Genomic DNA, 27,216 nt, shown 5'->3' on the forward strand with positions numbered 1-27,216 from the left:
GTAGCATATACTGTGTTGCTCTGTGTAATAAGAGAATGCAGTAGTCCATACTGTCTGTTGCTCTGTGTAATAAGAGATTGCAGTAGTCTATACTGTCTGTTGCTCTGTGTAATAACTGTAATAAGAGAATGCAGTAGCCTATACTGTCTGTTGCTCTGTGTAATAAGAGAATGCAGCAGTCTATACTGTCTGTTGCTCTGTGTAATAAGAGAATGCAGTAGTCTATGGTGTCTGTTGCTCTGTGTAATAACTGTAATAAGAGAATGCAGTAGCCTATACTGTCTGTTGCTATGTGTAATAAGAGAATGCAGTAGTCTATACTGTCTGTTGCTCTGTGTAATAACTGTAATAAGAGAATGCAGTAGTCTATACTATCTGTTGCTCTGTGTAATAACTGTAATAAGAGAATGCAGTAGCCTATACTGTCTGTTGCTCTGTGTAATAAGAGAATGCAGTAGCCTATACTGTCGGTTGCTCTGTGTACTAAGAGAATGCAGTAGCCTATACTGTCGGTTGCTCTGTGTAATAAGAGAATGTAGTAGGCTATACTGTCTGTTGCTCAGTGTAATCAGAGATTGCAGTAGCCTATACTGTCTGTTACTCTGTGTAATAAGAGAATGCAGTAGTCTATACTGTCTGTTACTCTGTGTAATAACCGTAATCAGAGAATGCAGTAGCCTATACTGTCGGTTGCTCTGTGTAATAAGAGAATGTAGTAGGCTATACTGTCTGTTGCTCTCTGTAATAAGAGAATGGAGTAGCCTATACTGTCTGTTGCTCTGTGTAATAAGAGAATGCAGTAGTCTATACTGTCTGTTTTGTCTGTGTAATAAGAGAATGCAGTAGTCTATACTGTCTGTTTTGTCTGTGTAATAAGAGAATGCAGTAGTCTATACTGTCTGTTGCTCTGTGTAATAACTGTAAGAGAATGCAGTAGCCTATACTGTCTGTTGCTCTGTGTAATAAGAGAATGCAGTAGTCTATACTGTCTGTTTTGTCTGTGTAATAAGAGAATGCAGTAGTCTATACTGTCTGTTGCTCTGTGTAATAACTGTAATAAGAGAATGCAGTAGCCTATACTGTCTGTTGCTCTGTGTAATAAGAGAATGCAGTAGCCTATACTGTCGGTTGCTCTGTGTAATAAGAGAATGCAGTAGCCTATACTGTCGGTTGCTCTGTGTAATAAGAGAATGTAGTAGCCTATACTGTATGATGCTCTGTGTAATAAAAGAATGCCGTAGCCTATACTGTATGATGCTCTGCGTAATAAGAGAATGCTGTAGCCTATACTGTGTGTTGCTCTGTGTAATAAGAGAATGCAGTAGTCTATACTGTCTGTTACTCTGTGTAATAACCGTAATCCGAGAATGCAGTAGTCTATACTGTCTGTTGCTCTCTGTAATAAGAGAATGCAGTAGTCTATACTGTGTTGTTCTGTGTAATAAGAGAATGCAGTAGTCTATACTGTGTTGCTCTGTGTAATAAGACAATGCAGTAGCCTATATTGTCTGTTGCTCAGTGTAATAAGAGAATGCAGTAGTCTATGGTGTCTGTTGCTCAGTGTAATAAGAGAATGCAGTAGTCTATACTGTCTGTTGCTCTGTGTAATAAGAGAATGCAGTAGCCTATACTGTCGGTTGCTCTGTGTAATAAGAGAATGCAGTAGCCTATACTGTATGATGCTCTGTGTAATAAAAGAATGCCGTAGCCTATACTGTATGATGCTCTGCGTAATAAGAGAATGCTGTAGCCTATAATGTCTGTTGCTCAGTGTAATAAGAGAATGCAGTAGTCTGTGGTGTCTGTTGCTCAGTGTAATAAGAGAATGCAGTAGCCTATACTGTCTGTTACTCTGTGTAATAACCGTAATCCGAGAATGCAGTAGTCTATACTGTCTGTTGCTCTCTGTAATAAGAGAATGCAGTAGTCTATACTGTCTGTTTTGTCTGTGTAATAAGAGAATGCAGTAGTCTATACTGTCTGTTACTCTGTGTAATAACCGTAATCCGAGAATGCAGTAGCCTATACTGTCTGTTGCTCTGTGTAATAAGAGAATGCAGTAGTCTATACTGTCTGTTTTGTCTGTGTAATAAGAGAATGCAGTAGTCTATACTGTCTGTTTTGTCTGTGTAATAAGAGAATGCAGTAGTCTATACTGTCTGTTGCTCTGTGTAATAACTGTAAGAGAATGCAGTAGCCTATACTGTCTGTTGCTCTGTGTAATAAGAGAATGCAGTAGTCTATACTGTCTGTTTTGTCTGTGTAATAAGAGAATGCAGTAGCCTATACTGTCTGTTGCTCTCTGTAATAAGAGAATAGAGTAGCCTATACTGTCTGTTTTGTCTGTGTAATAAGAGAATGCAGTAGTCTATACTGTCTGTTGCTCTGTGTAATAAGAGAATGCAGTAGTCTATACTGTCTGTTGCTCTGTGTAATAACTGTAATAAGAGAATGCAGTAGCCTATACTGTCTGTTGCTCTGTGTAATAAGAGAATGCAGTAGCCTATACTGTATGATGCTCTGTGTAATAAAAGAATGCCGTAGCCTATACTGTATGATGCTCTGCGTAATAAGAGAATGCTGTAGCCTATAATGTCTGTTGCTCAGTGTAATAAGAGAATGCAGTAGTCTGTGGTGTCTGTTGCTCAGTGTAATAAGAGAATGCAGTAGTCTATACTGTCTGTTGCTCTGTGTAATAAGAGAATGCAGTAGCCTATACTGTCGGTTGCTCTGTGTAATAAGAGAATGCAGTAGCCTATACTGTATGATGCTCTGTATAATAAAAGAATGCCGTAGCCTATACTGTCTGTTGCTCTGTGTAATAAGAGAATGCAGTAGCCTATACTGTGTGTTGCTCTGTGTAATAAGAGAATGCAGTAGTCTATACTGTCTGTTACTCTGTGTAATAACCGTAATCCGAGAATGCAGTAGTCTATACTGTCTGTTGCTCTCTGTAATAAGAGAATGCAGTAGTCTATACTGTGTTGTTCTGTGTAATAAGAGAATGCAGTAGTCTATACTGTGTTGCTCTGTGTAATAAGACAATGCAGTAGCCTATACTGTCTGTTGCTCTGTGTAATAAGACAATGCAGTAGCCTATACTGTCTGTTGCTCAGTGTAATAAGAGAATGCAGTAGTCTATGGTGTCTGTTGCTCAGTGTAATAAGAGAATGCAGTAGTCTATGGTGTCTGTTGCTCTGTGTAATAACTGTAATAAGAGAATGCAGTAGCCTATACTGTCTGTTGCTCTGTGTAGTAAGAGAATGCAGTAGCCTATACTGTCTGTTGCTCTGTGTAATAAGAGAATGCAGTAGCCTATACTGTCTGTTGCTCTGTGTAGTAAGAGAATGCAGTAGCCTATACTGTGTGTTGCTCTGTGTAATAAGAGAATGCAGTAGTCTATACTGTCTGTTACTCTGTGTAATAACCGTAATCCGAGAATGCAGTAGTCTATACTGTCTGTTGCTCTCTGTAATAAGAGAATGCAGTAGTCTATACTGTGTTGTTCTGTGTAATAAGAGAATGCAGTAGTCTATACTGTGTTGCTCTGTGTAATAAGACAATGCAGTAGCCTATACTGTGTTGCTCAGTGTAATAAGAGAATGCAGTAGCCTATACTGTCTGTTGCTCTGTGTACTGTAATATGGAAAATGTATGAATCACACGTATCCCTATAAACAAAGAACTAAGCTGTAATCCAGCCCAATGGGTGCATTTGGGTTTGGATGCGTTTTCTGTGTTCTGTTTACATTTTCTTTATGAAAGGGTTTCTTAGTGTGTGATTGTGGGATGTGTCACAGTAATTGGACTTTCCATTACAGAAACATTTTATCTGTGTTTTCCAGTCTCTTGGCCATGGACAAGATGCTACATCACCGTGGAGAACACACAGCCATGGTCAGTCCATACATCCCGCTGGGTGTCCTTTACCTGGTCCAAGGTTTTCCCTACGGTCTCCAGTCTGGTCTCCTTCCTGTTCTTCTCCGCACTCAGGGCCTCTCCCTATCTCACATTGGCCTAACAAGGGTCTTGTATGTGCCATGGCTGCTGAAGGTGTTGTGGTCTCCATTGGTGGATGGGGTATGGAGCCGTAGGACTTGGCTCTTGCTCAGTACCGGAGGTCTGTGCTTATGTTGCCTCCTCTGCTCCCTCCTCCCGCCTGGATCTGCCTTTCAGTACCTAGCCTGGCTTCTCCTGCTTATGCATGTACTTGCCTCAGTGCAGGATGTGGCGTTAGACGCAGTGTCGGTGGCAGTACTGTCCCAGGAACAGGTGGGATTGGGTAATTCTCTCCAAGTGGTGGCCTACAAGCTGGGATCAGTGGTGGCAGGAGGTGGTGCTCTCACCTTGCTGAGTGCCCTGGGCTGGAGAATGGTCTTCCTGCTTCTTGCGGTGGGATACTTGCTGGCCATGTTGTGTGTTTCCTGGGCAAGAACCTTTAAAGGAGAAGTGTTGGGTCATCGCGGGAACCCGAAGGACTCCCTGAGGAGACTGAGCCACAAAGATGTTGTGTGGAGAGTTCTACAAGTCCCAGGGACAACGTGGACCATTGTGTATGTCCTAATCTACAAACTGGGTGAGCGAGGGGCAACTATGTTGCACATACCTGTGTTGTATAATACATTATTACGTGTTTTTATTACAATATTCTTACATGGAAAGGAACCTCAGCTGTTGGGATAATTCCTGTCTTCTGAGTGGAATTGGTTCGATTCCCGGCAGCGCCTGGCCGACAGGCGAGCTGAGACGGGCAGCGGAAGCCCAACAGCGCTGGAAATCCCGATCGTTGCTTAGGTAAGTATAAAATAACTTAACCCCCTAACCCTAACCCTCCTTAGGGGTGCCTAACCCTAATCCCCCCCCTTCCCCGTTGCCTAAACCTAAGTCCCTGGGGGGGGTGCCTAAACCTCCCTCCCTCTAGCCTAACCCTAAGTCCCACCCGGGTGCCCTAAACCTAGCCCTCCCTCCCGGCAGCTGTCCGCTCGCGGCGCCCGGCATTCCTTCGATCGCGATGCCGGTATCCCGGCGTCGGGGGAAATGTCAGGCGTCTTCATCTAGACGCCCTGCATTTCACCCTCCACGGGATATGACAGTCGGGAAGCCGGCTGTCGGTATTAACGCAGCCGGTTTCCCAATTGTATACTTTCTGGGTAAACTACAAAACCATGTAATTCATCATTCTACTTGTTCTCACGTCTGATATTAGTGGTAATATAATTTATATTATTTTCTTGTGTGGCCCCATCTAGTGCAATAATGTGATCACAACATCGATAATTCAGAACATTTGCGAGGTGACCACGGTCCAATAATACCCCTTTCAGACAGAGAACCAAATTACCGGGTCTATCATTTCAACCCAGTAATTTCATGATCAACACGGGTATTTCTTCTCTCTGAAAGGGTCAACGGAGCGAGCGTGACCCTGTTACACACAGTACACGGAGCGAGCGTGACCCTGTTAAACACAGTACACGGAGCGAGCGTGACCCTGTTACACATTAATCTGCGCAGTCTCCCATATACAGACTCAGGAGCACACAGATATACAGGTGTCACATATCACATTACTCAGCGCAGTCTCCTATATACAGACTCAGGAGCACACAGATATACAGGTGTCACATATCACATTACTCAGCGCAGTCTCCCATATACACACTCAGGAGCACACAGATATACAGGTGTCACATTACTCAGCGCAGTCTCCCATATACAGACTCAGGAGCACACAGATATACAGGTGTCACATATCACATTACTCAGCGCAGTCTCCTATATACAGAATCAGGAGCACACAGATATATATGTGTCACATATCACATTACTCAGCTCAGTCTCCATATACAGACTCAGGAGCACACAGATATACAGGTGTCACATATCACATTACTCAGCGCAGTCTCCCATATACAGACTCAGGAGCACACCGATATATATGTGTCACATATCACATTACTCAGCGCAGTCTCCCATATACACACTCAGGAGCACACAGATATACAGGTGTCACATATCACATTACTCAGCGCAGTCTCCCATATACAGACTCAGGAGCACACAGACATACAGGTGTCACATATCACATTACTCAGCGCAGTCTCCCATATACAGACTCAGGAGCACACAGATATACAGGTGTCACATATCACATTACTCTGCGCAGTCTCCATATACAGACTCAGGAGCACACAGATATACAGGTGTCACATATCACATTACTCAGCGCAGTCTCCTATATACAGAATCAGGAGCACACCGATATATATGTGTCACATATCACATTACTCAGCGCAGTCTCCCATATACAGACTCAGGAGCACACAGATATACAGGTGTCACACATCACATTACTCAGCACAGTCTCCATATACAGACTCAGGAGCACACAGATATACAGGTGTCACATTTCACATTACTTAGCGCAGTCTCCTATATACAGACTCAGGAGCACACATATATACAGGTGTCACACATCACATTACTCAGCACAGTCTCCATATACAGACTCAGGAGCACACAGATATACAGGTGTCACATTACTCAGCGCAGTCTCCCATATACAGACTCAGGAGCACACAGATATACAGGTGTCACATATCACATTACTTAGCGCAGTCTCCTATATACAGACTCAGGAGCACACAGATATACTGGTGTCACATATCACATTACTCAGTGCAGTCTCCCATATACAGACTCAGGAGCACACAGATATACAGGTGTCACATATCACATTACTCAGCGCAGTCTCCCATATACAGACTCAGGAGCACACAGATATACAGGTGTCACATATCACATTACTCAGCCCAGTCTCCTATATACAGACTCAGGAGCACACAGATAAACAGGTGTCACATATCACATTACTCAGCGCAGTCTCCTATATACAGACTCAGGAGCACACAGATATACAGGTGTCACATATCACATTACACAGCCCAGTCTCCTATATACAGACTCTGGAGCACACAGATATACAGGTGTCACATATCACATTACTCAGCCCAGTCTCCTATATACAGACTCAGGAGCACACAGATATACAGGTGTCACATATCACATTACTCAGCCCAGTCTCCTATATACAGACTCAGGAGCACACAGATATACAGGTGTCACATACCACATTACTCAGCGCAGTCTCCCATATACAGACTCAGGAGCACACAGATATACAGGTGTCACATATCACATTACTCAGCGCAGTCTCCTATATACAGACTCAGGAGCACACAGATATACAGGTATCACATTACTCAGCACAGTCTCCCATATACAGACTCAGGAGCACACAGATATACAGGTGTCACATTACTCAGCGCAGTCTCCTATATCCAGACTCAGGAGCAGACAGATATACAGGTGTCACATATCACATTACTCAGCGCAGTCTCCTATATACAGACTCAGGAGCATACAGATATACAGGTGTCACATATCACATTACTCAGCACAGTCTCCCATATACAGACTCAGGAGCACACAGATATACAGGTGTCACATATCACATTACTCAGCGCAGTCTCCTATATACAGACTCAGGAGCACACAGATATACAGGTGTCACATATCACATTACTCAGCGCAGTCTCCTATATACAGACTCAGGAGCACACAGATATACAGGTGTCACACATCACATTACTCAGCTCAGTCTCCCATATACAGACTCAGGAGCACACAGATATACAGGTGTCACATTACTCAGCGCAGTCTCCTATATACAGACTCAGGAGCACACAGATATACAGGTGTCACATATCACATTACTCAGCGCAGTCTCCTATATACAGACTCAGGAGCACACAGATATACAGGTATCACATATCACATTACTCAGCGCAGTCTCCATATACAGACTCAGGAGCTCACAGATATACAGGTGTCACATATCACATTACTCAGTGCAGTCTCCTATATACAGACTCAGGAGCACACAGATATACAGGTGTCACATATCACATTACTCAGCACAGTCTCCCATATACAGACTCAGGAGCACACAGATATACAGGTGTCACATATCACATTACTCAGCACAGTCTCCTATATACAGACTCAGGAGCTCACAGATATACAGGTGTCACATATCACATTACTCAGCGCAGTCTCCTATATACAGACTCAGGAGCACACAGATATACAGGTGTCACATATCACATTACTCAGCACAGTCTCCCATATACAGACTCAGGAGCACACAGATATACAGGTGTCACATATCACATTACTCAGCGCAGTCTCCCATATACAGACTCAGGAGCACACATATATACAGGTGTCACATATCACATTACTCAGCACAGTCTCCTATATACAGACTCAGGAGCACACAGATATACAGGTGTCACATATCACATTACTCAGCACAGTCTCCCATATACAGACTCAGGAGCACACAGATATACAGGTGTCACATATCACATTACTCAGCGCAGTCTCCCATATACAGACTCAGGAGCACACATATATACAGGTGTCACATATCACATTACTCAGCGCAGTCTCCCATATACAAACTCAGGAGCACACAGATATACAGGTGTCACATATCACATTACTCAGCACAGTCTCCTATATACAGACTCAGGAGCACACAGATATACAGGTGTCACATATCACATTACTCAGCGCAGTCTCCTATATACAGACTCAGGAGCACACAGATATACAGGTGTCACATATCACATTACTCAGCATTATCCTGGCGGCACACTCACACCAGGCAAGTTGCACTGCGTGGCGTATTGTGGCTAGATGTATGAGGACACATCTGTATGTGATTTTAAAAATATATTTTAGGTGTCCTCTGAGCATTTACGATCACCCCACCCAAAACGTTACATTTTACACAATGTCATGCGTTCCACCTCTTTATTTTTATGTGTGTATGTATGTATGTATGTATGTATATATACTGTATATGTACATTTATTTATATTGTTTTTGTATGACCAGGTTATATCATGTTTGCTGTTGCTTCATAGGTGAACAGGGGTCTCTCAGCATGGTCCCACTTTTGTTGCTGGATCAGGGGGTCTCCCCTGCTGAGCTGGGAGTCTGGAACGGGATCCTTTCATTGGCCGCCTCCATTGCTGGATCTACTCTTGGAGGTGTGATGTTAGGAAAGGGTCGGTAAGTGGTGTTTTATCTAGTCCGATAGGCCAGCACCTTCCAGCCTGTCCAGCTATGGGACACACCAGCCACTGCTACATGAATACATACGTTTTTGTTTTTAAAAACAAACTAAGTTTTAACTATTTTTAGGTTTACAGTGGAAATTATTCAAATAGCATTCCCCTTTCTACTCTCAAACTTCATGTGATATTTCCAGCTTGGTGTCCTGACACACTAGTGGGAATTATTGCTTCGGACCAGTTTCTGCTTTATAACCCCTCTCTTCCTCCTCTTTCTGCAAGTCTCTTTCTAGACGAAACATCTCTATCATCAATATTCTCCTACACATCCCCTCTCCACATCATGCTTCTCCTACACATCCCCTCTCCACATCATGCTTCTCCTACACATCCCCTCTCCTCATCATGGTTCTCCTACACATCCCCCTCTCCTCATCATGGTTCTCCTAAAAATTCCTTATCCTCATCAGGGTTCTCCTACACATCCCCTCTCCTCATCATGGTTCTCCTACACATCCCTTCTCCTCATCATGGTTCTCCTACACATCCCCTCTCCACATCATGGTTCTCCTACACATCCCTTCTCCTCATCATGGTTCTCCTACACATCCCTTCTCCTCATCATGCTTCTCCTACACACATCCCCTCTCCTCATCATGGTTCTCCTACACATCCCCTCTCCTCATCATGGTTCTCCTACACATCCCTTCTCCTCATCATGGTTCTCCTAAACATCCCCTCTCCTCATCATGGTTCTCCTAAACATCCCCTCTCCTCATCATGGTTCTCCTAAACATCCCCTCTCCTCATCATGGTTCTCCTAAACATCCCCTCTCCTCATCATGGTTCTCCTACACATCCCTTCTCCTCATCATGGTTCTCCTACACATCCCCTCTCCTCATCATGGTTCTCCTACACATCCCTTCTCCTCATCATGGTTCTCCTACACATCCCTTCTCCTCATCATGGTTCTCCTACACATCCCTTCTCCTCATCATGGTTCTCCTACACATCCCTTCTCCTCATCATGGTTCTCCTACACATCCCTACTCCTCATCATGGTTCTCCTACACATCCCTTCTCCTCATCATGGTTCTCCTACACATCCCTTCTCCTCATCATGGTTCTCCTACACCTCCCTTCTCCTCATCATGGTTCTCCTACACCTCCCTTCTCCTCATCATGGTTCTCCTACACCTCCCTTCTCCTCATCATGGTTCTCCTACTCATCCCCTCTCATCAGGGTTCTCCTACACATCCCCTCTCCTCATCATTGTTCTCCTACACATCCCTTCTCCTCATTATGGTTCTCCTAAACATCCCCTCTCCTCATCATGGTTCTGCTACACATCCCCTCTCCTCATCATGGTTCTGCTACACATCCCCTCTCCTCCTCATGGTTCTGCTACACATCCCCTCTCCTCAATGTTCTCCTACTCATCCCCTCTCCTCATCATGCTTTTGCTACACATCCCCTCTCCTCATCATGCTTCTGCTACACATCCCCTCTCCTCATCATGCTTCTGCTACACATCCCCTCTCCTCATCATGCTTCTGCTACACATCCCCTCTCCTCATCATGCTTCTGCTACACATCCCCTCTCCTCATCATGCTTCTGCTACACATCCCCTCTCCTCCTCATGCTTCTGCTACACATCCCCTCTCCTCCTCATGCTTCTGCTACTCATCCCCCTCTCAGGTTTCTCCCTCAGTCATAGCAGGGTTCCTCTCCACATCTCTACTCCAGTGTCCTCCTACACATTTGCTCTAAGACTTCCCCTCTGTGTCATAGCAGGGTCCTACACCTCTTTTCCTCATCATAGTTCTCCTATACCGCTCCTCTCAGGCTTCCCCCTCTGTGTCATAGCAGGGTTCTACTACACATCTCTTCTCCATTGTCGTCCTGCCTGATAATGGTTCTCCTAAACATTTTTCTTTCCATTGTCCTCTTGTGTGATCATGTATCTCCTACACATCTCTTCTCAGGCTTCCCCCTCTGTGTCATAACATTGTTCTCTTATATTTCTGTTTCCACATGTGTGATCATGGTTTTCCAACACTTCTCTCAGGCTTCTCCCTGTGTGTCATAGCAGGGTTCTCCTACACACCACCTCTCCAGTGTCCTACGTGATTATGGTTCTACACATCTATCAGCTTTACCCCCTGTGTCTTAACAATATTTTTCTACAAATCTCCTCTCCAGTGACCGCCTGCATAATCATGGTTCTCCTGCACATGTCCTCTCCAGTTTCCTCCTGTGTGATCATGGTTCTCCTGCACGTCTTCTCCTGTTTCCTCCTGCGTGATCGTGGTTCTCATGCACATGTCATCTCCTCTTTCCTCCTGTGTGATCATGGTTCTCCTGCACGTCTTCTCCTCTTTCCTCCTGTGTGATCATGGTTCTCCTGCACGTCTTCTCCTCTTTCCTCCTGCAATGATCGTGGTTCTCCTGCACATGTCCTCTCCCGTTTCCTCCTGTGTGATCGTGGCTCTCCTGCACATCTCTCCAGTGATGACCGGTGTGATCAAGGTTCTCTCCCACATGTCCTCTCCAGTTTCCTCCTAAGTGACTGTGGTTCTCTCGCACATGTCCTTTCAGGCCTCATTAATTGTTTCTCAGCAAGATTCTCTGTAAAACTTTCCTTTTATCTCCTGTGTGTCTCTTAGGAGTCTCATATACATCAGTCTCACAGCTCTCTGACATCTGAAATCTTCTTCCTTGTCTCGTCTTGGTTCTACTCATCTCCTCCCTGGTTTTCTTTCAGGTCTCCATCTGCACAAGAGCACGGATCTCTTACATATTAGTCTGTTCTCCATCTCAGCAGGGTTCTCTTTTACATCTCTTCTGTTTCCTCCTGTGTGTCTCCTGTGCTCTGACTTCTCTCAGATCTCTGGTAACTTCTTTGTAGAGTGCTCCTACCGTATCTCAGATCTGCCCTCTGGGATCTTAGCGGGATAACTGGTTGTCCAGGTTGTTGAGCGTATGACTTTCCTTGTCTATGAATATGTTACTGTATTATACAGTTGTGTCCTTGCTCATCTAGCCTCAACACGCCATGCAGCATGGTATGCCAGGCATGAGTGACCCGTCGGGTCCTGTCCACTTTACTAGCGTCAGGCGGCTCTTTTTTTTGTTTTTTGATAAAAATATATGTAAGTCGTGATGCGACGCGACTATGATACACCAGGAGCTCATTAATTTTATATACGTATATCTGTGTGCAACGAAGTCTGTAAAGGGAACCTGGAGTGGAAGAAATCTGCGGCCATTGCGTGGAAGAAAGCTGCTGCCATTGCGTTGCAGCACTTCACGTGCTGATTCTTGAACACAGAGGCACAAGAGTTGTATATCAAACTAATCATCGCAGTCTCTTGGTGCGTCTGAGACTCATCGCTTTGCGACTTTGCATTTCCTGCAAATAAAAGAGACAGAAAAGATGCCGTCACTACCACAGTCTCACTGGACCAGGCGGGCCGATAGGGCGCGACAGTAGAAAAGGCGAGTGAGGACACCTCTGTACTTGCTGTGCGGTTTATTATGTTTTTTTTTTTTTCTAATGGGTCAGCTTCTTGTCCTTCTAGGTCAATGCAGCCATTCCTGAGGTCACTGCTCAGTTTCCGGGTTTCTGGTCTCGTGTTTCAGACCTTGCTGGTCTCTGCACTGGACAGGGATACGAGCATTATAAAAGGTGAGATGGGAATATGTCCGGCTTTGTCTGCAGTTCTCTGGTAAACCGTGTTAATGTGTAAATGGTTATTAAGGGGCTGATGTTGAGTTCGACAGATTTATGCGGCAAAAGCGCCCTTTTTACATACGTTACAGACTCAACGTATCGCAGGATAAACTTAGCTCTGCATGTGCACCAGCTGTACACCAGGAGAGAACAGTAGTATATGTGCCTGGGTTACACCAGGAGAGAACAGTAGTATATATGTGTTACACCAGGAGAGAACAGTAGTATATATGGGTTACACCAGGAGAGAACAGTAGTATATGTGCCTGGGTTACACCAGGAGAGAACAGTAGTATATATGGGTTACACCAGGAGAGAGCAGTAGTATATGCGCCTGGGTTACACCAGGAGGGAGCAGTAGTATATGTGCCTGGGTTACACCAGGAGGGAGCAGTAGTATATGTGCCTGGGTTACACCAGGAGAGAACAGTAGTATATGTGTGTGGCCGGAGGCCGACCACACGTGACTAAAATGGCTGCCAAGGCATTGAGGGGATTAACCCTCATGCCGTTGCGCCATTTTTAAAAGGACAGTATAAAGCACACTGCACATGGTTTATAATAAACTGTATTAAAGTATATATGTATTGCTGTAATGCACTGCAGCTGATCTGCAATGCATTAGTGCATGAAGCAACGTATACTTAATAGGCTATGCACTATATGGTTTAAATGTATATTTTGTAGAGAAAATGCACTTATAAGGAATGTATAAGTTGTTTTGTTTTAGAAGGCTATAACATTTAAGTCAAAAGGCCGGAGACTATCTCCTGTGTGTGTAAGAATGAGATAAAAAGAGGGACTGTGAGCCCTGTATGTGTACAACCCTGTAACTTCTTTGAGGAGAAGAGCTGCTGATAAGATTCCTGTATGTGGTACATCTTTGAAAATCCTTTGTGGAGAATTGCTGTTTGATTTCTGTGTGATATTCCCCTTCAGACGGAAGGGAGGGTCTTCTTTAAGATATTGAGCAAATAAACACCGTTTGCCTTTACTTCAATTGACTCAATCCTGCGACCAACAGAATTGCGCCAAAACGCTATTCCGTTCTCCTGCTGTTCTGGGTAAGAGCTCCGTGTCTCCAAGTTCAAGCCCTCTGCCGCAGCTACCGTGCAGACCTGGTCCATTGCGAGGGATCAGGTGGGAACAGCCGACACCAAACAGGAGGTGTGTCCGCAGTTAGTCAAATGCATACGCAGCAGAAGTGGTTCCAGGTGCCTAGGCAGGAGCCTGAGGGTAACTAAAAAGCTGTTCCAAACGCCGATGGTAGAGTTTGGTGGTGGCAGCATCGTTACATGCCCACGGCGCAGTGGGCGGAGTCAGTGACAGGCGGTCACTGACGGTGAGTGGGAGTCCAAAAGCGCTAACCTGTGACCAGGGACAGCCTAGGCGAAAGGCGTCCGGTCACAATGTGCCTGGGTTACACCAGGAGAGAACAGTATTATATGTGCCTGGGTTACACCAGGAGAGAGCAGTAGTATATGTGCCTAGGTTACACCAGGAGAGAACAGTAGTGTATGTGCCTGGGTTACACCAGGAGAGAGCAGTAGTATATGTGCCTGGGTTACACCAGGAGAGAGCAGTAGTATATGTGCCTGGGTTACACCAGGAGAGGACAGTAGTATATGTACCTGGGTTACACCAGGAGAGGACAGTAGTATATGTACCTGGGTTACACCAGGAGAGAACAGTAGTATATATGCGCCTGGGTTACACCAGGAGAGGACAGTAGTATATGTGCCTGGGTTACACCAGGAGAGAACAGTAGTATATATGCACCTGGGTTACACCAGGAGAGAACATTAGTGTATATGTGTTACACCAGGAGAGAACAGTAGTATATATGCACCTGGGTTACACCAGGAGAGAACAGTAGTATATATGCGCCTGGGTTACACCAGGAGAGGACAGTAGTGTATGTGCCTGGGTTACACCAGGTGAGAACAGTAATATATATGCGCCTGGGTTACACCAGGAGAGAACAGTAGTATATGCGCCTGGGTTACACCAGGAGAGAACAGTAGTATATATGCGCCTGGGTTACACCAGGAGAGAACAGTAGTATATATGCGCCTGGGTTACACCAGGAGAGAACAGTAGTATATATGCACCTGGGTTACACCAGGAGAGAACATTAGTGTATATGTGTTACACCAGGAGAGAACAGTAGTATATATGCACCTGGGTTACACCAGGAGAGAACAGTAGTATATATGGGTTACACCAGGAGAGAACAGTAGTATATGCGCCTGGGTTACACCAGGAGAGAACAGTAGTATATATGCGCCTGGGTTACACCAGGAGAGAACAGTAGTGTATGTGCCTGGGTTACACCAGGTGAGAACAGTAATATATATGCGCCTGGGTTATACCAGGAGAGAACAGTAGTATATGTGCCTGGGTTACACCAGGAGAGAACAGTAGTATATGTGCCTCGGTTACACCAGGAGAGAACAGTAGTATATGTGCCTGGGTTACACCAGGAGAGAGTAGTAGTATATGTGTCTGGGTTACACCAGGAGAGAGCAGTAGTATATATGGGTTACACCAGGAGAGAACAGTAGTATATGTGCCTGGGTTACACCAGGAGAGAACAGTAGTATATGTGCCTGGGTTACACCAGGAGAGAACAGTAGTATATGTGCCTGGGTTACACCAGGAGAGAACAGTAGTATATGTGTCTGGGTTACACCAGGAGAGAGTAGTAGTATATGTGTCTGGGTTACACCAGGAGAGAACAGTAGTATATATGCGCCTGGGTTACACCAGGTGAGAACAGTAATATATATGCACCTGGGTTACACCAGGAGAGAACAGTAGAGAGAACAGTAGTATATGTGCCAGGAGAGAGCAGTAGTATATATGGGTTACACCAGGAGAGGACAGTAGTATATGCGCCTTGGTTACACCAGGAGAGAACAGTAGTATATGTGCCTGGGTTACACCATGAGAGAACAGTAGTATATGTGCCTGGCTTACACCAGGAGAGAACAGTAGTGTATTTGCCTGGGTTACACCAGGAGAGAACAGTAGTATATATGTACCTGGGTTACACCAGGAGAGAACAGTAGTATATGTGCCTGGGTTACACCAGGAGAGAACAGTAGTGTATGTGCCTGGGTTACACCAGGAGAGAACAGTAGTATATGTACCTGGGTTACACCAGGAGAGAACAGTAGTATATGTGCCTGGGTTACACCAGGAGAGAACAGTAGTACATGCACCTGGGTTACACCAGGAGAGAACAGTAGTACATGTGCCTGGGTTACACCAGGAGAGAACAGTAGTATATGTGTCTGGGTTACACCAGGAGAGAACAGTAGTATATATGCCTGGGTTACACCAGGAGAGAGCAGTAGTATATATGTGCCTGGGTTACACCAGGAGAGAACAGTAGTATATAAGTGTCTGGGTGACACCAGGAGAGAACAGTAGTATATGTGCCTGGGTTGCACCAGGAGAGAGCAGTAGTATATATGCCTGGGTGACACCAGGAGAGAACAGTAGTATATATGGGTGACACCAGGAGAGAACAGTAGTATATGTGTCTGGGTTACACCAGGAGAGAACAGTAGTATATGTGCCTGGGTTACACCAGGAGAGAGCAGTAGTATATATGTGCCTGGGTTACACCAGGAGAGAGCAGTAGTATATATGTGCCTGGGTTACACCAGGAGAGAACAGTAGTATATATGGGTTACACCAGGAGAGAGCAGTAGTATATATGTGCCTGGGTTACACCAGGAGAGAGCAGTAGTATATATGTGCCTGGGTTACACCAGGAGAGAACAGTAGTATATATGGGTTACACCAGGAGAGAACAGTAGTATATATGTGCCTGGGTTACACCAGGAGAGAACAGTAGTATATGTGCCTGGGTTACACCAGGAGAGAACAGTAGTATATATGGGTTACACCAGGAGAGAACAGTAGTATATATGTGCCTGGGTTACACCAGGAGAGAACAGTAGTATATATGGGTTACACCAGGAGAGAGCAGTAGTATATATGTGCCTGGGTTACACCAGGAGAGAGCAGTAGTATATATGTGCCTGGGTTACACCAGGAGAGAACAGTAGTATATATGGGTTACACCAGGAGAGAGCAGTAGTATATATGTGCCTGGGTTACACCAGGAGAGAGCAGTAGTATATATGTGCCTGGGTTACACCAGGAGAGAACAGTAGTATATATGGGTTACACCAGGAGAGAACAGTAGTATATATGTGCCTGGGTTACACCAGGAGAGAACAGTAGTATATGTGCCTGGGTTACACCAGGAGAGAACAGTAGTATATATGGGTTACACCAGGAGAGAACAGTAGTATATATGTGCCTGGGTTACACCAGGAGAGAACAGTAGTATATATGGGTTACACCAGGAGAGAACAGTAGTATATATGTGCCTGGGTTACACCAGGAGAGAACAGTAGTATATATGGGTTACACCAGGAGAGAACAGTAGTATATATGTGCCTGGGTTACACCAGGAGAGAGCAGTAGTATATATGTGCCTGGGTTACACCAGGAGAGAACAGTAGTATATATGGGTTACACCAGGAGAGAACAGTAGTATATATGTGCCTGGGTTACACCAGGAGAGAACAGTAGTGTATGTGCCTGGGTTACACCAGGAGAGAACAGTAGTATATGTGCCTGGGTTACACCAGGAGAGAGCAGTAGTATATATGTGCCTGGGTTACACCAGGAGAGAACAGTAGTATATATGGGTTACACCAGGAGAGAACAGTAGTATATATGTGCCTGGGTTACACCAGGAGAGAACAGTAGTGTATGTGCCTGGGTTACACCAGGAGAGAACAGTAGTATATGTGCCTGGGTTACACCAGGAGAGAACAGTAGTATATGTGCCTGGGTTACACCAGGAGAGAACAGTAGTATATGTGCCTGGGTTACACCAGGAGAGAACAGTAGTATATATGGGTTACACCAGGAGAGAACAGTAGTATATGTGCCTGGGTTACACCAGGAGAGAACAGTAGTATATGTGCCTGGGTTACATTGGGGAGAGAGCAGTAGTACATGCACCTGGGTTACACCAGGAGAGAACAGTAGTACATGTGCCTGGGTTACACCAGGAGAGAACAGTAGTATATGTGCCTGGGTTACACCAGGAGAGAACAGTAGTACATGCACCTGGGTTACACCAGGAGAGAACAGTAGTACATGTGCCTGGGTTACACCAGGAGAGAACAGTAGTATATGTGCCTGGGTTACACCAGGAGAGAACAGTAGTATATGTGCCTGGGTTACACCAGGAGAGAACAGTAGTATATGTGCCTGGGTTACATTGGGGAGAGAGCAGTAGTAGAGATGTGTCTGCAGTTGCACCATAAAGCCCCTCTCGGCGCACCAGGTTGTGTAAGACTCTGCTAGCGTTGGGCGTCTAGTAATCGAAGTCGCTATTCAATGCAAGTAGAACTCACCAGGAGACTCTGCTGATTAATTTGATTTGTGACACTTGTATATCTGTGTGCGACTAAGGGCCGTATACAATTGCTGGTGAAAAGCCGTTCTTGCCGGTGACGTCATTTAGCCAGGCGAGAACTTTTCCCCGTATTCAATTTCAAAGACTTTTCACCGATGCGATAAGTCTGCGCCTTGTAACCAACGGGAAAGATTTGCCTCTAAAAGGAGGCGGAAAAAAGTGCAGAATTCGGGGTTTGGGGTGCAAAGTTGCGGTAACACCCCTGCAGCCTTGGGACTGTAATTTAAAGGTAAACTGCGTCAAATAAAGTGAGATTAATACTTTAGAACCCAAAAATTACATTCGTTTTGGGGGCGAGAATATTCAAAGTTGGGGGACAAACTTAAAAACGAGCGAATTAGACTCAGGGGGGTCCCCCAAGTATGTCCCAGGTGTTTTCTTGATTGCAGGTGTTTGCTGAAAGTGCATTTTTAAAGTTTTTTTTAAAACCTCACTTTAGCGATATGTAACCATGCTAGCACCCACTTTCATGTTCCCTAAATTTGCTGGGACTACTTATTTTTGCCAAAAAAACCTGCTAAATGCTATTCTTTACCACTTGTGCAATGACGCTAAATAGCAGCTAATGAGAGCATTTAAGCACCCCAAATACCTTCATCAGGGCTATTCGGGTGTATCCATAGTGATCCCCCATGTCAGTGCATGTTTTGGGGGGGTGTCAGGCTGATTTCCCCAAATCTGATAGCACTTTTCGCCTATTTGAGTTTCGCCGGGACGCTTTTCACACGTCCTTTGCAATTGAATAAGGCGAAAAGTGGTGACGAGCTCGATACTTTTTTAGAGGGAAAACTAGCGATAACGGCGTAAAGTCTGGGACTTTTCACTGGCAATGGAATACGGGCATGAGTCTCTAAATCTGTATTTCGAAGTGCTACAATGTAGCGACTGCAGCTTTTTTCACTCCAAGTTCCTTTGTGGTTCATATACAGATGTGTACACATACATCTATCCTCCGTGAGCTACAAGTCGCATTACACATAACGTTTGAGCGCTGTGCGACTCTGTAGCGCCAAGCAACTTTTCGTGCAACTTTTTCCCTATAAAATACATGTGATGTGAATAGATAGCATAAGCATCTTCTGCTGAGTAAAATGATATGCAGCATGTCTATGTTCTCTGTGTGTGACTGCGGCTCTAATGCAAAACGCTATGTTAGTGTTACAGCCGCTGACTCTGTAACGTAGCATTTCGCGTCCAGATACAGCTGCAATCGCACACAGAATATAGGAATGTCACATAGCACAGGCATCTTCTGCTGAGTAAAATGATATGCAGCATGTCTATGTTCTCTGTGTGTGACTGCGGCTCTAATTAATGCAAAACGCTATGTTAGTGTTACAGCCGCTGACTCTGTAACGTAGCATTTCGCGTCCAGATACAGCTGCAATCGCACACAGAATATAGGAATGTCACATAGCACAGGCAGCTTCTGCTGAGTAAAATGATATCTATTCACATCTTTTTGTGGCGTGGATGAGGAACTGGTGTGAATGAGGACCCGGCGTGGATGAGCTGCTTGTTTCTTCCAGATGACGTGGCTTGGCAACACTGGCAAATACTACAGTCCCAGTACATTATTATTGGACATAATGAAGCATATTAGACCTAAGACCGTCTGTTTGTGTGGACAGTGGTTTTGATCACAGCGAAAGCAAGTAGCAATGAAGGAGAGACTATGTGTTATCATCATCTTACGGCCATTTTGTGCACCCACAAGTTATCTGCCTCCTGATGAGCACAAATGCAAGTTTTTGTCTGGTGTGCACTTACGTGATCACACCCTTACTGAGTACAAACTGTGTGTGCAAATCATCAAAATGTCTTTGTGAGATAGACATAAAACAGTCTGATATTTGTCATATTATGAGTGCAGTCTGCGCTCCATCAGCCCCTTTAATATCGGTACACAGTGCTAGATCTGTCTTTTCTGGATGTATCATTACAGGTTGTACCATCTGCACTGATACTGCTGACTAATGAAGCACTGCCTGTGCACTGATACTGCTGACTAATGAAGCACTGTCTGTGTACTGATACTGCTGACTAATGAAGCACTGTCTGTGTACTGATACTGCTCACTAATGAAGCACTGTCTGTGTACTGATACTGCTCACTAATGAAGCACTGTCTGTGTACTGATGACTAATGAAGCACTGTCTGTGTACTGATACTGCTCACTAATGAAGCACTGTCTGTGTACTGATGACTAATGAAGCACTGTCTGTGTACTGATGACTAATGGAGCACTGTCTGTGTACTGATACTGCTGACTAATGAAGCACTGTCTGTGTACTGATACTGCTGACTAATGAAGCACTGTCTGTGTACTGATACTGCTGACTAATGAAGCACTGTCTGTGTACTGATACTGCTGACTAATGAAGCACTGTCTGTGTACGGATACTGATGACTAATGAAGCACTGTCTGTGTACGGATACTGCTGACTAATGAAGCACTGTCTGTGTACTGATACTGATGACTAATGAAGCACTGTCTGTGTACTGATACTGATGACTAATGAAGCACTCTCTGTGTACTGATGACTAATGGAGCACTCTCTGTGTACTGATGACTAATGAAGCACTGTCTGTGTACTGATACTGATGACTAATGGAGCACTGTCTGTGTACGGATACTGATGACTAATGAAGCACTGTCTGTGTACTGATACTGATGACTAATGAAGCACTGTCTGTGTACTGATACTGATGACTAATGAAGCACTGTCTGTGTACTGATGACTAATGAAGCACTGTCTGTGTACTGATACTGATGACTAATGAAGCACTGTCTGTGTACGGATACTGATGACTAATGAAGCACTGTCTGTGTACTGATACTGATGACTAATGAAGCACTGTCTGTGTACTGATGACTAATGAAGCACTGTCTGTGTACTGATACTGATGACTAATGAAGCACTGTCTGTGTACGGATACTGATGACTAATGAAGCACTGTCTGTGTACGGATACTGATGACTAATGAAGCACTGTCTGTGTACTGATGACTAATGAAGCACTGTCTGTGTACTGATACTGATGACTAATGAAGCACTGTCTGTGTACTGATACTGATGACTAATGAAGCACTGTCTGTGTACTGATACTGATGACTAATGAAGCACTGTCTGTGTACTGATACTGGTGACTAATGAAGCACTGTCTGTGTACTGATACTGGTGACTAATGAAGCACTGTCTGTGTACTGATACTGATGACTAATGAAGCACTGTCTGTGTACGGATACTGATGACTAATGAAGCACTGTCTGTGTACTGATACTGGTGACTAATGAAGCACTGTCTGTGTACTGATGACTAATGAAGCACTGTCTGTGTACTGATACTGATGACTAATGGAGCACTGTCTGTACTGATGACTAATGAAGCACTGTCTGTACTGATGACTAATGAAGCACTGTCTGTGTACGGATACTGATGACTAATGAAGCACTGTCTGTGTACGGATACTGATGACTAATGAAGCACTGTCTGTGTACTGATACTGGTGACTAATGAAGCACTGTCTGTGTACTGATACTGGTGACTAATGAAGCACTGTCTGTGTACTGATACTGATGACTAATGAAGCACTGTCTGTGTACGGATACTGATGACTAATGAAGCACTGTCTGTGTACTGATACTGGTGACTAATGAAGCACTGTCTGTACTGATGACTAATGAAGCACTGTCTGTACTGATGACTAATGAAGCACTGTCTGTGTACTGATGACTAATGAAGCACTGTCTGTGTACTGATGACTAATGAAGCACTGTCTGTACTGATACTGATGACTAATGGAGCACTGTCTGTGTACGGATACTGATGACTAATGAAGCACTGTCTGTGTACTGATACTGATGACTAATGAAGCACTGTCTGTGTACTGATACTGGTGACTAATGAAGCACTGTCTGTGTACTGATACTGGTGACTAATGAAGCACTGTCTGTGTACTGATACTGGTGACTAATGAAGCACTGTCTGTACTGATGACTAATGAAGCACTGTCTGTACTGATGACTAATGAAGCACTGTCTGTGTACGGATACTGATGACTAATGAAGCACTGTCTGTGTACGGATACTGATGACTAATGAAGCACTGTCTGTGTACTGATACTGATGACTAATGAAGCACTGTCTGTGTACTGATACTGGTGACTAATGAAGCACTGTCTGTGTACTGATACTGGTGACTAATGAAGCACTGTCTGTGTACTGATACTGATGACTAATGAAGCACTGTCTGTGTACGGATACTGATGACTAATGAAGCACTGTCTGTGTACTGATACTGGTGACTAATGAAGCACTGTCTGTACTGATGACTAATGAAGCACTGTCTGTACTGATGACTAATGAAGCACTGTCTGTGTACTGATGACTAATGAAGCACTGTCTGTGTACTGATGACTAATGAAGCACTGTCTGTGTACTGATACTGATGACTAATGGAGCACTGTCTGTGTACTGATACTGATGACTAATGAAGCACTGTCTGTACTGATACTGATGACTAATGAAGCACTGTCTGTGTACTGATACTGATGACTAATGAAGCACTGTCTGTGTACTGATACTGATGACTAATGAAGCACTGTCTGTGTACTGATGCTGCTGACTAATGAAGCACTGTCTGTGTACGGATGCTGATGACTAATGAAGCACTGTCTGTGTACGGATGCTGATGACTAATGAAGCACTGTCTGTGTACCGATACTGATGACTAATGAAGCACTGTCTGTGTACTGATGCTGCTGACTAATGAAGCACTGTCTGTGTACTGATACTGCTGACTAATGGAGCACTGTCTGTGTACTGATACTGCTGACTAATGAAGCACTGTCTGTGTACTGCTGACTAATGAAGCACTGTCTGTACTGATACTGCTGACTAATGAAGCACTGTCTGTGCTGATGACTAATGAAGCACTGTCTGTACTGATGACTAATGAAGCACTGTCTGTACTGATGACTAATGAAGCACTGTCTGTACTGATGACTAATGAAGCACTGTCTGTACTGATGACTAATGAAGCACTGTCTGTGTACTGATGACTAATGAAGCACTGTCTGTGTACTGATACTGATGACTAATGGAGCACTGTCTGTGTACTGATACTGATGACTAATGAAGCACTGTCTGTGTACTGATACTGATGACTAATGAAGCACTGTCTGTGTACTGATACTGATGACTAATGAAGCACTGTCTGTGTACTGATGCTGCTGACTAATGAAGCACTGTCTGTGTACGGATGCTGATGACTAATGAAGCACTGTCTGTGTACGGATGCTGATGACTAATGAAGCACTGTCTGTGTACGGATACTGATGACTAATGAAGCACTGTCTGTGTACTGATGCTGCTGACTAATGAAGCACTGTCTGTGTACTGATACTGCTGACTAATGGAGCACTGTCTGTGTACTGATACTGCTGACTAATGAAGCACTGTCTGTGTACTGCTGACTAATGAAGCACTGTCTGTGTACTGATACTGCTGACTAATGAAGCACTGTCTGTGTACTGCTGACTAATGGAGCACTGTCTGTGTACTGATGACTAATGAAGCACTGTCTGTGTACTGATGACTAATGAAGCACTGTCTGTACTGATACTGCTGACTAATGAAGCACTGTCTGTGTACTGATACTGATGACTAATGAAGCACTGTCTGTGTACTGATACTGATGACTAATGAAGCACTGTCTGTGTACTGATGACTAATGAAGCACTGTCTGTGTACTGATACTGATGACTAATGAAGCACTGTCTGTGTACGGATACTGATGACTAATGAAGCACTGTCTGTGTACTGATACTGATGACTAATGAAGCACTGTCTGTGTACGGATACTGATGACTAATGAAGCACTGTCTGTGTACTGATACTGATGACTAATAAAGCACTGTCTGTGTACGGATACTGGTGACTAATGAAGCACTGTCTGTGTACGGATACTGGTGACTAATGAAGCACTGTCTGTGTACTGATACTGATGACTAATGAAGCACTGTCTGTGTACGGATACTGATGACTAATGAAGCACTGTCTGTGTACGGATACTGGTGACTAATGAAGCACTGTCTGTGTACTGATACTGATGACTAATGAAGCACTGTCTGTGTACGGATACTGATGACTAATGAAGCACTGTCTGTGTACTGATACTGATGACTAATGAAGCACTGTCTGTGTACGGATACTGGTGACTAATGAAGCACTGTCTGTGTACTGATACTGATGACTAATGAAGCACTGTCTGTGTACGGATACTGATGACTAATGAAGCACTGTCTGTGTACGGATACTGGTGACTAATGAAGCACTGTCTGTGTACTGATACTGATGACTAATGAAGCACTGTCTGTGTACTGATACTGATGACTAATGAAGCACTGTCTGTGTACTGATCCTGATGACTAATGAAGCACTGTCTGTACTGATACTGATGACTAATGAAGCACTGTCTGTGTACGGATACTGATGACTAATGAAGCACTGTCTGTGTACTGATACTGATGACTAATGAAGCACTGTCTGTGTACTGATGACTAATGAAGCACTGTCTGTGTACTGATACTGATGACTAATGGAGCACTGTCTGTGTACTGATACTGATGACTAATGGAGCACTGTCTGTGTACTGATACTGATGACTAATGAAGCACTGTCTGTGTACGGATACTGATGACTAATGAAGCACTGTCTGTGTACGGATACTGATGACTAATGAAGCACTGTCTGTGTACTGATACTGATGACTAATGAAGCACTGTCTGTGTACTGATACTGATGACTAATGAAGCACTGTCTGTGTACGGATGCTGATGACTAATGAAGCACTGTCTGTGTACTGATGCTGCTGACTAATGAAGCACTGTCTGTGTACTGATACTGCTGACTAATGGAGCACTGTCTGTGTACTGATACTGCTGACTAATGAAGCACTGTCTGTGTACTGCTGACTAATGAAGCACTGTCTGTACTGATACTGCTGACTAATGAAGCACTGTCTGTGTACTGCTGACTAATGAAGCACTGTCTGTACTGATACTGATGACTAATGAAGCACTGTCTGTGTACTGATGCTGCTGACTAATGGAGCACTGTCTGTGTACTGATACTGCTGACTAATGGAGCACTGTCTGTGTACTGATACTGCTGACTAATGAAGCACTGTCTGTGTACTGCTGACTAATGAAGCACTGTCTGTACTGATACTGCTGACTAATGAAGCACTGTCTGTGTACTGATACTGGTGACTAATGAAGCACTGTCTGTGTACTGATACTGATGACTAATGAAGCACTGTCTGTGTACTGATGACTAATGAAGCACTGTCTGTGTACTGATACTGATGACTAATGAAGCACTGTCTGTGTACTGATACTGAAGACTAATGAAGCACTGTCTGTGTACTGATACTGAAGACTAATGAAGCACTGTCTGTGCTCTGATTCTGATGACTAATGAAGCACTGTCTGTGTACTGAAGACTAATGAAGCACTGTCTGTGTACTGATTCTGATGACTAATGAAGCACTGTCTGTGTACTGATACTGATGACTAATGGAGCACTGTCTGTGTACTGATACTGATGACTAATGAAGCACTGTGTACTGATTCTGCTGACTAATGGAGCACTGTCTGTGTACTGATGACTAATGAAGCACTGTCTGTGTACTGATGACTAATGAAGCACTGTCTGTACTGATACTGCTGACTAATGAAGCACTGTCTGTGTACTGATACTGATGACTAATGGAGCACTGTCTGTGTACTGATACTGATGACTAATGAAGCACTGTGTACTGATTCTGCTGACTAATGAAGCACTGTCTGTGTACTGATACTGATGACTAATGAAGCACTGTCTGTGTACTGATACTGCTGACTAATGAAGCACTGTGTACTGATACTGCTGACTAATGAAGCACTGTCTGTGTACTGATACTGCTGACTAATGAAGCACTGTCTGTGTACTGATACTGATGACTAATGGAGCACTGTCTGTACTGATACTGCTGACTAATGAAGCACTGTCTGTACTGATACTGCTGACTAATGAAGCACTGTCTGTGCTCTGATTCTGATGACTAATGAAGCACTGTCTGTGTACTGATACTGATGACTAATGGAGCACTGTCTGTGTACTGATACTGATGACTAATGAAGCACTGTCTGTGTACTGATACTGATGACTAATGAAGCACTGTGTACTGATTCTGCTGACTAATGGAGCACTGTCTGTGTACTGATACTGATGACTAATGAAGCACTGTGTACTGATACTGCTGACTAATGAAGCACTGTCTGTGTACTGATGACTAATGAAGCACTGTCTGTGTACTGATGACTAATGAAGCACTGTCTGTACTGATACTGCTGACTAATGAAGCACTGTCTGTGTACTGATACTGATGACTAATGGAGCACTGTCTGTGTACTGATACTGATGACTAATGAAGCACTGTGTACTGATTCTGCTGACTAATGAAGCACTGTCTGTGTACTGATACTGATGACTAATGAAGCACTGTCTGTGTACTGATACTGCTGACTAATGAAGCACTGTGTACTGATACTGCTGACTAATGAAGCACTGTCTGTGTACTGATACTGCTGACTAATGAAGCACTGTCTGTGTACTGATACTGATGACTAATGGAGCACTGTCTGTACTGATACTGCTGACTAATGAAGCACTGTCTGTACTGATACTGCTGACTAATGAAGCACTGTCTGTGTACTGATACTGCTGACTAATGAAGCACTGTCTGTGTACTGATACTGATGACTAATGGAGCACTGTCTGTA

General features: G+C 44.2%; 1 protein-coding gene across 1 annotated transcript in view; it reads left to right on the forward strand.

Moving 5' to 3' along the window:
- Window positions 1-27,216, forward strand: part of SLC33A2 (solute carrier family 33 member 2) — a 114,649-nt gene that overhangs the window by 52,708 nt on the left and 34,725 nt on the right. The window contains exons 2-4 of the mRNA XM_088466126.1: window positions 3,846-4,576; window positions 8,994-9,141; window positions 12,728-12,834. Coding sequence (XP_088322252.1) covers window positions 3,856-4,576; window positions 8,994-9,141; window positions 12,728-12,834 — 976 coding nt within the window. The 5' untranslated portion in view covers window positions 3,846-3,855. The remainder of the gene's footprint in view (window positions 1-3,845; window positions 4,577-8,993; window positions 9,142-12,727; window positions 12,835-27,216) is intronic.

The sequence above is a fragment of the Taudactylus pleione genome, unplaced genomic scaffold (assembly GCF_031769625.1).
Source record: "Taudactylus pleione unplaced genomic scaffold, aTauple2 ptg002512l, whole genome shotgun sequence".
Classification (NCBI taxonomy): domain Eukaryota; kingdom Metazoa; phylum Chordata; class Amphibia; order Anura; family Myobatrachidae; genus Taudactylus; species Taudactylus pleione.